We start from the raw sequence: 14626 nt of genomic DNA, 5'->3' as shown, positions 1-14626 counted from the left end.
CAGATGCGGAGATTGATCATCTCTGTGTTGCGGTTTTTTGATTAAATTAACGAAGTTTGGTCACGTTTTGACGAGTGTTTTCGGTCGGGTATTTCGGAGGTGCGATTGAAAGCGGATGAACCGGAGAGTGCCTCAAATAACTTCGCTTTCTTCGGATTCCGTAAATGGTGAAAAATCGTCTGCAACTCGACTTCCTGTTTGCTAGATATGCTTCCGCCATGGAAAATTCGAGTTGACGTCTTGTCGGAAATGACCGCCTCTGGGAAGTCAGATTTTGGTTGATGATGAACGATAGCTTGGCGTGATACCTATTCCTCAACTTATTAGCATCATGCACTAACTCTAACCCTATATTCACATTGTAAATGCGGTGTAGGGAACCGTCTAGAGTTGCCTTGACCTTCGAACAGCGGAAGAGGTTTCGAATAGCAGTTATCTTAAAGAATTCGGGCTCACAATTTCATCGCTCTTCAATCAACGTCATTTCAGCATCGTGGTTATTCATTGATTTGAGATGGTTGAACTTTCACTGGGTTTTTCTAAGAATATTCAATAATTTTGAATTTGTGATTTGTCTAGTAAATTCTTTTCGTCACAAATCAATCTAGCATCAAAGTGACGTCATCATTGACCCCTGGCGAGCTTTCTTGACTTGCCACCAAACATAGCACCAGTGGTGTATGGATATCATAGCATTTTATGATCTTGGTAACACCTCGAAGTAATCACTTTGACTTCTCCGATGTCAAACGCAAATGGCCGCCGATATTGCATCATGGTCACGTGATGAAGCGGATGGCTGTAAACGCGCATGCGCAGTGCGACGATGGAATAATAAATTCCGTTTCGTTTAAATCGTTCTCTCACAGAAACACGGATATTACTGAAACGATGATTATTATGAATAATGATTCACATCGCGTGGATGAAAAATAATCGCCATTCTTTCTGTGCGGGGTTTATTCTGGATTCCGCGTGTTTGTCCTAATCTGCTAGGATGGAATTGTTTTCGAAGGTGTTTATTCCCACGGTGGTTCGAGCTGGTTTGATTGATCGTTATTTTCATTGCCAACACGCTTCGATTCGATCAATGAAATCCGTGACTGTTAAAGAAAACTTGCAATATTTATTTTTACGTCGTTTCGTTCGGAAACTTGATGAATTTAAGCTGCCACGTCGCTCGTAAATAACTGTCCGTATCGAATGAGATCTAATACTGGTATCAAATTTGATAAAGCTCGACGGCTGTGGTTTATTTCGCTGTAACAAAAACGTGCAAACCGCCAACGTCGCGAATCATTTTTAGCGAAGCAGAATTTCTAACGAAGTCGATTTCACTTTTACGAATCAATTCATATCCGAAACGGGAAACAGGGGTCAGTTACGCAGACAAGGCTTCAATCTAAGATCAATCAGAATTAACTTATTATGCCTAATACCATCTAAGTATTCAAACCAATTTTGACGACGCTTTTATGATTTAGACTACTTTTTGACTTCAGTCGAGTCATGACTGCGTAACTGGGCCATAAACTCTTTAAAAACAAAATGAAATCAATTTGACTCAATAAAGAAATATGCCTGGACAAAAACTCCAGGTTATTTCAGATGATCATTCAATATTTTCTGCATCCATTAAATCCAAAGCATTCAATACAAGGAGCTTGAACTGATTGAAAAGTGAAAGCAATGAATGGATCACGCAATGTTATTTTGACGAGGTTTTGGTCTGGCTCAGGGATCCCTAATGGTTCCTACGAGAGTAGACAACACTTCATATTCATATGTAAATCTATCTTGTAAATATGTAAATGATTATATCATATCTTATAATATTTCCTTTTTGCTAGATTTGGCATTGTTCCCGTAACGTGTGAAATAGGTAATAAAACTACACAATTCTTATCATCGTCATCAGTTTTTTGCATGGTTAACTATTGTCCCTGAGAGACTATTAGGAGATTCTGTTGAACAGAGTCATCACCTATAAACACATGTATATTAACTAGTACCTCGGTGTAAGTTATATGTAAATTAGGTACAGATAGCGAGATGTGTGTGCTCAAGAAAAACAAAGCAAAGTTCTATTTACTTTATGAAAATAAGCTCCGAAATCTCGAATAATGAAACTTTCTATAGCCTTTTCTAGCTACACTTATAACTAAATGAACCCAGAGTTTTGAATATTTCTAACATTAAATGATTAAGATTTGGATAATATTATGCAAAGGCACACAATATGTAAAATAGAGTTATTTTTACGATTTTCAAGTAACAGTATGATGCATCAATACCGATGAAACTTGAATGATTTCTGGGTCGTGTGTGTCGTATTGTCTCAGCGAGGAATGCAAGTCGAGCGAGTAAACCGTTCTTTTCTTCAACTTCGCCTTATCACGTCGTTCGTGTCCTTATGAAGCACGATGATCATTGGCGAGCACGTCTTAAAGCATATTCTCAAAGAGTAAAAGAGACCAGTCACTTGTCACTCGCATTCGCAGAAGAGAAATCTACGCAGGAACTCCTTGTTATTGTAAGGTATCAAACTGTATGAGTTTTGATTATTGTGTTGTTTGTAAGATAAATAAACTCTATGAGTTAATGGTGTTATTACATCTTACTGATTACCATTATATTTTCCGTAGATAAAATTATTTGGTGCAATATTAATAGAATGTCGTTCGGGTGAGTGATATATCGATTGATAAATGGTCGTTTTTTTCTGAACGGTCTTTCAAAAAGAAAACCAGTAGGCCTAATGCTGGAGAGGTTGGTCTTGATCCAGTTGTTGTGGGTGTCACGTCTTTACTGTGTAATAATTAGTTAATTTTACGTTATTATGATTTGAAGTCCTAATATGTAAACCTTAAATCAAAGACTTGGACCCTCTGCGTGAACAAATATTTCTGAAAATAGTTTGGGTTCGAGTCCTTGAATTATATGAGAATGTTGAAATAAGAATCTTCGCAGATCTTTCTCGTCGGTTATTAAGACTATCTTGGAGTAATCGGTTGTCAAATAATTTCTCCAAGCTTGGAGTAATCAAATGATTTCTCCACGCTCCAAGTTAGTATGTACGTGTGTTATAGATGTGTATATAGTTAAATTGTATGTTAGTTAAAATCTCAGAATATTTCACCAAACGAATTGTCGATACACCACAATACACGATGTCCCTCTAAAATACTGTATCATGTAAACTGTATTACTTTATCACTTTACAAAATAAAAAGAAACCGCATTAATATTTTGTAGATCATTCGAGTTTGTTGAGTTTTATTTGGGTAATTGTGAAATTTCCACCGCTGGGTCAAATCTGTCCAGTCCTATCTGACTTTGTAGTTGAACCGCCGAACCAAGATTCCATACGCAAAAGGGAGAAGTAGTTATGGATCTGAAGAGTTAAGATCCGATGAAACCCTCTTTTTAAAAAGAAGCTATGAGATACACTCTGATGATATATTACCCACCAAGTAAAAGTGACAGAAAGAGAAAGAATTATATTTGATCCGAGATGAAGTGTTTGTATTGGTCAAACTTTCGCAATTGATGGGTCTGTTATTATTTGAACGCGCGAAATAAAAATTCTCTGATATTTTATGTGGCAGCATTCTCGATGATGGTTTCCGAGTAGTTTTATATGGGTCCCTGGACGGAAAAACGAAGCGTTTCTTCATAAATTGACAACTACATCATTTTCATTGATGAGCTTTAATGGTGTTACGATATCTGATCAGTGGGGGATAATTCATAGTCCACAGAGTTTGCTGACGTTCCCTATCGATCCGAATCGATCCCACTGGCTGCCGAATTATCGAGTCTAGTTTTTGATGTTGCTCCGTCATTCTGAATATATCAGTGTTTGTCTGAACCTCTGATGGAGATAGCGAATTCTAACCTCGAATTCTACATAGATTTTCTCTGTTTTTTCTTTGTTGGAAATAAGTGACTCGTATCACAAAATGAAGAGATGAATCTATTTCTTGTGGCAGCACCGTCAAGTACCGCAGTGAAAGTGTAACAACACGACGAGCTTATCCAATAGACTTGGGCCCGGTTTCACAGACTGAGTATCAAAGTTATACCTAGGAGTAAATCCTCAATCTGGGTGACAACCCACGACTATAGTAACAATGAAAAACCATGGTTTATAACTGACACATTTCCCAGGGACTATTTTTCTTCCACATCTATGAATCCCAGCGCTGGAGTTTTGGTACGATTAAAATCTGAAATATGAATGAAAGATTCATTCAAGAAAAACACCATTGTCTTCGAGACGATTTTGAAATGATTTTTCAAATAATAACGAATTCGCGAATTCTAATATCATGAAACGTTTAGTTTTCGATCAATTCTCAGCTTCATGAGAAATGTACGTAATTAGTGGTAGAACTGGACCTGCTCGAGGCGCTAGCTCATACTGCGTGTTGTAACAACTCAATTAAGACTAATTAATATTGCTAATTAACGATACTTCAGCGGCTTTACTATGGATTCGTCTTGTGGTGATATTTAGACGGATCTGATAATTCCGTCGCAATAATTTGACAACATCGACGTCAAGCTGTCTCTGTATAAACCGCTGATAGTCGTAACTTTCAAATCCATTTGAATTCGATTCAAATTTCTGAAATGACGAATTTTAGCAACTTGTCGACAAAGAGTAATATAAAAACAGACGGATAAAATAGATACAGATAGAAAAAAGAAGACACTCAAAAGTTTGATACGTGCATGTTTCATGGGCCCAGTTTCAAGTTGAAGGTTTCAGGTAGAACTGATTTTAAGAAGCGCTTGATTTGCATTAAGGTCTCATTCAATAGTAAACTGAACCCATACTTCATGATGCAAACTTATTGTTTATTGGAATTTTGTACTGCAGTAAGAAAAGTTCCAATAAACACTGGCACGTGAATAATAACGCTTAAGAACACTCTATACTCTGTTTATAAACCCTTGACCATACATAGTGACTGGGTTATCAAGTCATATTTACTTTTTATCATCATCATCTTCATCATCATCATCATTTATCGATTTATTTTCATATGGATCGAGTGTCTATCAGGACCGAACTATTGATTCGATTGCGCAACCTAGTTAATGCTTACTCGTGGATACTGTTTATAAAGTAATCAAAATGCAACCTTTCACAAGTGGGAGCACTCGGCTTCTCTCTGCGACAATTCTTCGATATCGAACACGCATTTCGATAGCGATTCAAGGGTTTTCGAAGAAGCACCGACAAGTTTCGACTGAGATTACGATTTGGAAGAGTTCACGTCGAGTCGTTTTATCGGCGGCGCATGATGCATATCAGCAAGTTTTTAATAACGTGTGAAATGTAAGTTCTATTCGATAAGACGTTCGTGACCTACGAGGGCTTTATAGCATCTGTCACGTGATCGCAACAGCTGTATTTGACGCCAATAAAATACCGGTCGTTTTTGTTATCCGCCGATAGGATTATCTTCTCTTCCGTGTAGATATAGCATTTTTGCGGGAGAGATAATTTTCTAAATAGAAAAGAAAATCTGAGGGAAACCGAGTTTTATCGTTGCGTTGGAACAGTATATTCATTATCTATCGTCACGCGAAATAGAAACAAAAACCGGGACGAAAAAAAATCTATGAAAACAATCCGCGCTATTTTATCTGCTGAAATAATGTTTTGAGCGATGCCGGCTACGTGTGTTTGGCAATATGCCAATCAGAAGTTACCAGAAAAAATACATATGTGTATAAGCTATTCACGAAATACGATATTAATGACGCGATTATCGTGAGTGCAAGCGAAACCGGGAGTTATTCCGCGTATCGGAAGTATTTATTCGATCGAATGCGCGCCTCGGCGTCGCGGATGAATTTCTGGCGCGCGCGAGAAACTTTTTAACCCCTGGCGCCACCTCGGAATAAAAGCTGGAACTAGATAATACGAACGCGGATCTCGGGTGGTTGTAGAATGAGTACATTGATCGGACAGATACTTTTCGCACAATAGCAATAAGCATATGGCTTTTTCATCGACGACGCTGAAATCTTACGGAATAGCGTAGGATAAGTGACGTAGTAGATTCATATCCCTCTGTACGGCGCTCTAGGTTTTGTGGAGGTGAATCTGAAAAAAAAACTGCGGTCGCGTGTTGCAAACAAAGTTTCTGCGTGTATAGATAATGAAGGATGACAATGCATCGGAAGTTACTGGTCATAAAAATTGCAGTACTGTGGCTGTTCTTCCTTTCGTGTACCGGTAAGTTTTAGCACCTTTCTGTTAACGTGTTAATTTCACATTACATGAACTTCTCTGCCGCGAGTCGTTTAAACTTATGGTATAACGATATTCAAACTATTTGTATATAGCCATATTTGGATAGTTTAATTGTATGATAATGGTATGTTATGAAATGTAATGGATTAAGGGATGGTTTAATTGGATTTTTCTGTCTGTTCATAATCAACTTGTAATGGATTCAGGGAAATGTTGCGGGTATCTGTGCAGACATTTGAAATCCGCTAAATTCACTTGAGATATCACAGAACAAATTCGATAGTGTTTCTGTTAAGTGAAAACCTATGTGAAGAATAGGGGGGTTTAAAATCTGGTTTGTATGCGAACAGCGAATCGCTGTGTTATCACTGCATTTTCGTTTAATTAAACAGTTTATTCATACTGCTTATTTTCTCACTAAAAACAGCTATTGTGTTATCGGCGGTACAACTCGGCTTCCGATGTTTCCCGAACCCATTAATAGTTCTCTAAGGGATCGTACAGGGCACCGTTGAGCATTTTATTGGTAGTATAAAAGATATTCTCAAATGTGCTTTTTATCAAGCATGGAAAATGGATAAAAGCGAGTGTAATACGAACCCGAAATAGGATCGTAGCATAACATTAAATATCACAAATATCTTAGGTCACAGGAGAAAGGAGCTTTTTCAAAACAACCGCCGTATCAACATATGTATTCATATCTATTCGTATATATCGTTGATCTCAGAGTAAGATAAATAATCATTTTGAGGGATAACATATGAAAAACTAAACTGTATTTATATTTATGTACCCTGAAATGCAACCTTGCCACACACCTCAAACAAAACTCGGTATATCGTGATGCATGAACAAGGCTTTTTATTTTCACTGAAACAATGTTTTATCAAAGTCAATACTTTTTTATTGATAATTCCAAATTCCACAATCATTTGATTAATCATAATTTCATGGTTTTCTCATTAAACGTATAACAACGTCAGTATTTATTTTACAATCGACCAGTTTCGACATCTTCACTGGGTATGTTGTACGCAAACCTCTGGAGCACTATTAATCAAATTCATGTACTAAAAAGATGAACACTGCGACAATAGAGATTTGAGCAATAGAATTTCAATATTTTGTTATTCCGAGGCTATGGTGCTGCATTTTACCACGTAACAGGACTCGGGTGTCACGTGTACGTTAAACTGATAAGCGTGTCCGTTTTGATTTGCATAAATATTCAGACTCGACTACCACCTTACTGAAAGTATATTTGAACACTTTTGGGATACAGTTAAATGCCATTGCTCGATGACACATACCCCTCCCACATCTCCGGTCGACTTGAGAGCCGGAATAACATTTTGAGTGTCTGATACTTTAAGATTGCGCCTTTGGTAAATATTCTGAATAAAATATCATCGCGTTTGAGAGTCTGGTAAATACAGTTATCAACACCGTAAACAGATTGAATTTCCTTCGATGGAAATGTTTTTAGCGGCTCTACGTGGGCGCCATATTGTTGATGTGTACGTTACTAATTTCAGTTGATCGGGTTTGCAGGCGTTATTCGGTTAGATCAGTCGCGATCGCAGGTAATTTCATTGAGAAACTCCGCCTCCTGACCGAATATTCCCGTAAACCCAGTCAATCCTGAAGTCGTAGCTGATTTAGTAAATTTACCAATTTCATTAATTACTATAGTGTTATACGATATACTTGAACGTAACGTGGATGCAAGTGATTGAAGTGATTAGGTGTAAAATTGAATCTAGATATCGAGTGGTTGATGACAGATTTCAATTTCACTCAGGTATTCGCCGACTTGCACCAAGTCTGAATGAGACATAGGCTTCAGGATCCATTTCAACGGTAATGAGTTAGAGCTAACCCTTTAATTTTAAATTAGTTCATTTTAAATGAAATTCAAATTCTAACGCAGAACTGTTAAACCTGGTACTGAAGTTTATATTCCGGTTACGTTCTATCCACTCACTTTTCTTGCGTTGTAAATTTCTTCATTCCGATAACTGGATGAATCTTCTCTTTGTTAGCTGCACCAGTTACATGTCGGTAGACTTATCGTTGCCTTCATAGGGCTTGTAAATAAAATAGAAAATCCCACTGTTGAATTTCGAAACCTTTTATGGATTTTGGCGACTAAATTCCGTCATCATCAGATCCGGAAACCGTTAGAAAATGGACAGGACAAGATCCAATGTGTAGGATTTGCATTTCTTTTCTTTTTTTTTTGGATCTTAAAATAGGGATTGTCCCCATTATTTATTTATTTGGCTGGTAAATTTTGTTTGATTTTTCGATTGAGTGTCCCTTACAGACCCACCACACCTGCCGGGAGCGAAACAGGGGGTTTGATTTTGAAATCGGAAAGTGACATATTATGTATGTTTTGCCGCTGCATTGGGACGATCATTTGGTAAAAAGTCTCAGTGGAATTTGTTTGATTAAACACTGGAATCATGTAATTGCTAATCATCAAATAATCATATAGGACAAGTCCTGTAATAATGATAACTTTATTTCTTCCGCATGTAAACAACATAATGATTCTGTCTACTTCCGTCACATAGCACTAACTGTTATTATATCCTGCTACTGAGTAAATATATTACGTAACAAATTCCACGTCGTTGTATCGTATCATTTTCAAAACTATACGACGTAGTTTTATTCGACTCAATCGAATATAGTAATTATTTACCAGATGTGCTCAATTTTCATTTATTTCACTGCAGGGTGACTATAACACGCGGACACATACACGAATAGACCGCTCGTGCGAAACAGTGAAATATTTTTGTAAGCTATTCCACGCATATTACAGCTGCTGTTTCGATGATCAATGCATCGCGCCAATTGGACAGATGTTTTATTTATTGCTCGCTTGAGAGCCTGATTACAACTGCGTATCGCTCAATTGTGCCGATTTTCGCACTACGGAAAATCCTTCCACGCGTCACCGGTCAAACGCAAAATTATTCGGACACATATTTATTTTCAACATCTGGTGGCGATAACTTCAAAATACATTCAGCCGAAACATTCACTGTCAACACGTGGTTAAAAGGGTAATAACTGCTTAGTAGGCCTAATTGGCGTCCAGTAGCGAGGCAAATTATTGTCTCAAATTCCTCTGAATAAACGTGTTTTCTGTGCTGACAATCCCATTAAAATCTCATATTCTAACACCATTACCGGAGTGGAATCCTCTTAGTTACAAACTGTTATTAATAATCATTATAATACAACCTCAAGATTATGATAATTTTTTTTTCTGAATATCAGGCGATTTTATTAATGTAACTAATTAATGTTACGGGCATTTCGCTTAGAAAGTTATTTTCAGTTTTCTGTCCGTTTCTAAAAGCGTTAATAAAATATACGGTTGGAAATACGAGAAAAATGAACATGTACTCAAAATTGCACCGTAAACTGAATCGACGTTCGCTAAGGTTCTGAAATTCTATTCGTTCAAATCAATAAATCTAAAATAGATGAACAAATGTAATTTATAGCACTGGAATTGTATCTAAAGATTTTCCCGGAGATGAGAGCTTCTATTTCTAAACACCGCAAGCAGATTCAAAAAAATCATAGTCTATCAGTTACTTCGATATCGAATATATATTTTTAGTAGATATTTTTTTAAATATACTTTATTGAAATATTTTAATTTTAGAAAATAAACATAACAGTATCGATTGAGATGTTCAGTTATGAAAATGATACTTCCGAGGAATCGACTTCGTCGTCGTAGAGGTCGATTTTAACAAACTCTGTTTTGTGAATATCATTTGAACCGGTTCAGTAAGGGCGATACTATGTAAGGGATTGATCTGATATATTTCGCATGGTTTTTTTGTTTTCCTTCCCGCTTGTCGAACATGAAAAATACCACCTGGAAAACACCTGATATTATAGAAAACCCATCAGCTGAATAGCGAACGAGTCGCCTATAAACATGTATAATTGTTGTTATTGATGAGCCGTGATTGAGTATGTATGGCAACTATGCGGTTTACCCCACTGCTTGACGTTACCACCATTCGATATGATAACAAACGAACCCTATACATTTTCCACGTTCATCTCAAATCAACGTCAGAGATAAGAAAAAGAATGCGTATATAGCCTCGCCGAAATTCTTTGCTATTTTGCTCTTTCGGCGGATGGCTCCGAAAATAACGCGAACGCCAGATATTGTATATTTGAGGGTTAGTTCTCAGTGTCCATTGCCTGCAGCGTAATGCGCTTAGAAATGGATTCAAATTCCGTAATAATCACTATGAAAATTGCTGTAATCATCGACAATTCAAATATCGAACGGCAATATTTGAATCAATGCATCAACAACATTGTGACGGGTTATTGAACGTGTTTAATGGTTCATATATCTGTAACTGACAATCGCTGAGAATCAGGCGCTCGTCGCATCGTATGTCACTATCACTATCACTCTCTCTCACCCTCACTATCTCACCCCTCTACTCTCACTGTCCCTCCCATCTCTCTCCTCTCTCCCCTCTCCTCTCACTGTCCCTCCAATCTCTCTCCTCTCTCCCCTCTCTTACTTTCACTTTCCTCTCCCCCTCACTCTCTCGTTCTCTATCTCGAGAATATTGAATATGAAACTCAAACGACACGACATAATGCTGTAATAGATATCGCATTTGATATCCCTGATATCAGCAGTAGTTGAGTAAATTAAAACATTTAAAATATAAAAGTGCCGAGCAATTTTCCGATTGAATTATTTGAGGTCCATTTCAGGGGTTATTTTATTTCATTACATTCTAAACGATCATGATTAGTATATTTTATTGCGTACATAAACCGCCATTAATATTACAGCGAATTTAATACATGTATTCTACAGACCGTCCAGTGTAATATAAAACATCGGATGGAAATGGATTTGTTTTATTAACGATTTAAAACGACCATAAGAGCACAAACACATAGCCCTTAATGCGGCAGATTGGACACTCTTTCCAAGAACAGCCATTTATTACGGATTAAACCTAGAACGCTCTGAATAATTGTCATATTTTAAACCTTTTTTTTTAAATCGCTCAGTATTATTGAGTCTAAACGTCACTACTCCCTTAGTTTTTGAAAATGTTTCATAGAATCGAGTCTAAACGTCACTACTCCCTTAGTTTTTGAAAATGTTTCATAGAATCGAGTCTAAACGTCACTACTCCCTTAGTTTTTGAAAATGTTTCATAGAATCGAGTCTAAACGTCACTACTCCCTTAGTTTTTGAAAATGTTTCATAGAATCGAGTCTAAACGTCACTACTCCCTTAGTTTTTGAATATGTTTCATAGAATCGAGTCTAAACGTCACTACTCTCTTAGTTTTTGAAAATGTTTCATAGAATCGAGTCTAAACGTCACTACTCTCTTAGTTTTTGTAAATGTCTCATAATATTAAGTCTAAACGTCACTTTTCTCTTGAAAAAGGCACATAGAATTAAGTTGAAACGTCACTACTCTCTTAGTTTATCTTTGATATCATGGGCTTATTCTTCAATTTATCTATTTCAAACCAACTATTAGACGTATTTCTATTGTGTCTCTTTTTTATCCTTCTCAAGTCTCCACGGTGTGTATTCAGGAATCTTAGTAACTATTCTTTCTCTCCCTCTCTCTCTCTTTCTCGCGCTCGCATTCGTTCTGCTTATAACGAGGTTTTAAGACATCAAACGTCAGTCGAGGCTTTTACTTCGACCGAAAACATTTTAATGCACGATCGAAAGAATATCTTTGAGCAGCGCTGGCGGTGTTTACAAGGCGCACGATACCGCAACCGCAAAGCAGGTGCTTTCTAATTGCGCCGTGTTTGAAAATTGAAGCGGTTCTTACATGACTGTGTTACTTAAAGTGAGAGAGTGAACGCGATGGGTCAGGATGGATCAGGAACCCAATAAATCTAGATAAACTCACAGTCCTCGATCCACAGTGACCGCGAGTTAAGAGCTAACTCTTGTGTTATAGTTAGTTTTCAGTGAGTCAGAACTTAACTCAAAAAACACAACTCGGAGTCGAATTTTAGATTTTAGATCACAATTTTGGAACTAAGCGAGAATTCAAAATGTATGAATCAGATGCACCCGATGAATCGGGATTCACAATCTACTGTCCTGCGAATACGATTCCACTACAAATTTCTTAATGATTTTCTTACAAATGTAATCTTACACTTCCCACATAGTGAGGCAATATATCCGGTACTATTTGTGCGGACAGTTCCACATTTCATCTTTCGTTAACATTAGTGTTTAATTCTCTACATATTTCAGTTTTACTTTGTTTCGTAAAACTGGTCCCAGAATTGAACTCACAAAACGAACTCTCAGTTGAATCTTAAATCACAATTTTGGAACTGAGCGAGGGGTGGGGCGGGAGGGTTGGGGCGGGAGGGGTGTTGGGTAATACAATCTATAATCGATGAATCATAATGTACCCGATGAATCTAAACACGTACTATAAAGTTATGGGTGTGAAAATGATTGTTGGAATTAATGGGAATTTGCTAATAGATTGTAATATCCTTATTGTAACATCCTCCACACTGGACTCGAGTGCTGGCAATTCCTGTTAGTACATTTAAATCATCAAATCAAATTATAACCCCGAACATTAAATTCGATATCCGATAATCCGAAATAGAGAAAAGTTTTTTAGACATTAAGACATAATTTCAACGTAGAGCAATGCTACAGATAAAATCTTAAACGCATCTATAAACCACGAGATAATCTCAGTAATATCCAATCATTTTGAAAATATCCGAATCGATTATAAAAAGCCAAATATCAAACTACCAATCGATATATCGAATGTATGAAAATGAAAATATATCGAAAAAGCTTTTCATTGGCTGTGATTTCTATTTGAAATTATCGATCTGCTGAGGATTTGATATAATTACTTCGAACTGTCATTTGAACCGAACGCGTAAAATTGTGTAGCGGGCGATTTAGTCATTTATTGGATTTCGCCTGAACGCTCTGCCTGCCTCTCTCTCCCTCTCACTCTCGCCGTATCTGGGAAATAAAATAGGATTTAAAATAAAGTAGCGTTTCACATTTCTCTCTATCAATGAGATAACCGTCAATTGACTGCAATAAACTGTTACTGGTTTAATCCGATATGATCCTCGGAGCAGTCCCACAATTCACCATCAGGCGGAGCAGTCCCACAATTCACCATCAGTCGCTCGTCACAACTCTAAAACCGTGAGTGTTGTGGATGAAACTGAAACAAACACATGCGTAACCACACGCACACACAAAACAAACACATGCATACCCACACGACGCACACACAAAACAAACACATGCATACCCACACGACGCACACACAAAACAAACACATGCATAACCACACGCACACACAAAACAAACACATGCATACCCACACGCACACACAAAACAAACACATGCATACCCACACGACGCACACACAAAACACAAGGTGTAAATTATAATCGTCGTTCATCCCCCGTCAGGGTTTCAATGCCGTGACGCGATTCCGAGAACGTACTGAGAACAGGTGATAACAACAGTTTCACTAGGAATATGATCAACAACTGGTTTTGAAAATGATGCTCAAAAATTAGGGAATATCCACCTGGTATTCTGAAAGTTAAAAGAAAAAGGGAAGTTACATTGCTCCCTTCAAAGTAACCAATTCTTAAGTTGGAATTTATAGAATTAGTTATGTCTCATGGCAAAAAGAAGTCATTTTCAGAAGTAGCTTTTCTGACTAGTGAACTCGACTCAACCAATAGAGGCTACACGGTCGTGTGCCTGCGATCGGAATTAAATTTCGCAAGAAAACCATCTCTTTGACATAAAAAGAAGAAATTCATTTATATATTCTAAAGGGTCGTCGACGTGTTTCAAATCGGGCAAATATTTATTTTAGAAAATATATAAGAAATTGTTTATTCAACGACTCGGGACTACGTCACAAAAACATGACGGTTTACAACTAGTTATTGGACTTCAGAGTCACTTAGAATAAATCAGTCAAAACATCCTTAAACCGCCCGGCGGAATTCAAACTGTGGATCCTTCCCCCAGTGGCTTAGTTAACTATTGATAGAAAAACATCGTGGACTCCTAAGTGTAACAAATCCTACTTTGTGACTGGTTCACTGCGTGGCATGCATTAACTACGGTTTTAGCGGAAATAGACACGGTCTATTGTTATTCTAATGTCGTCTTCAATTGAAGTTTATTACGCTTTCTCAACATTAAGAACATCCTCAAATCCGTTCAATTGATATTAGAGCACTTAAAGTAATTGACCCAGGCGATATCGGAGAGGGGAGA

At 37.3% G+C, this 14626-nt stretch overlaps 1 protein-coding gene across 1 annotated transcript in view; it reads left to right on the top strand.

Moving 5' to 3' along the window:
* Positions 1–5872: 5872 nt before the first annotated feature.
* The window catches only part of LOC141905198 (neuronal acetylcholine receptor subunit alpha-10-like), a 45091-nt gene continuing 36337 nt past the window's right edge, over positions 5873–14626 (top strand). Inside the window, exon 1 of the mRNA XM_074793999.1 lies at positions 5873–6253. Coding sequence (XP_074650100.1) covers positions 6184–6253 — 70 coding nt within the window. The 5' untranslated portion in view covers positions 5873–6183. The remainder of the gene's footprint in view (positions 6254–14626) is intronic.

The sequence above is a fragment of the Tubulanus polymorphus genome, chromosome 5, assembly GCF_964204645.1.
Source record: "Tubulanus polymorphus chromosome 5, tnTubPoly1.2, whole genome shotgun sequence".
Lineage (NCBI taxonomy): Eukaryota > Metazoa > Nemertea > Palaeonemertea > Tubulaniformes > Tubulanidae > Tubulanus > Tubulanus polymorphus.
The sequence above is the reverse complement of the archived record's forward strand: the minus strand, read 5'-3'. Positions and strand labels throughout refer to the sequence as shown.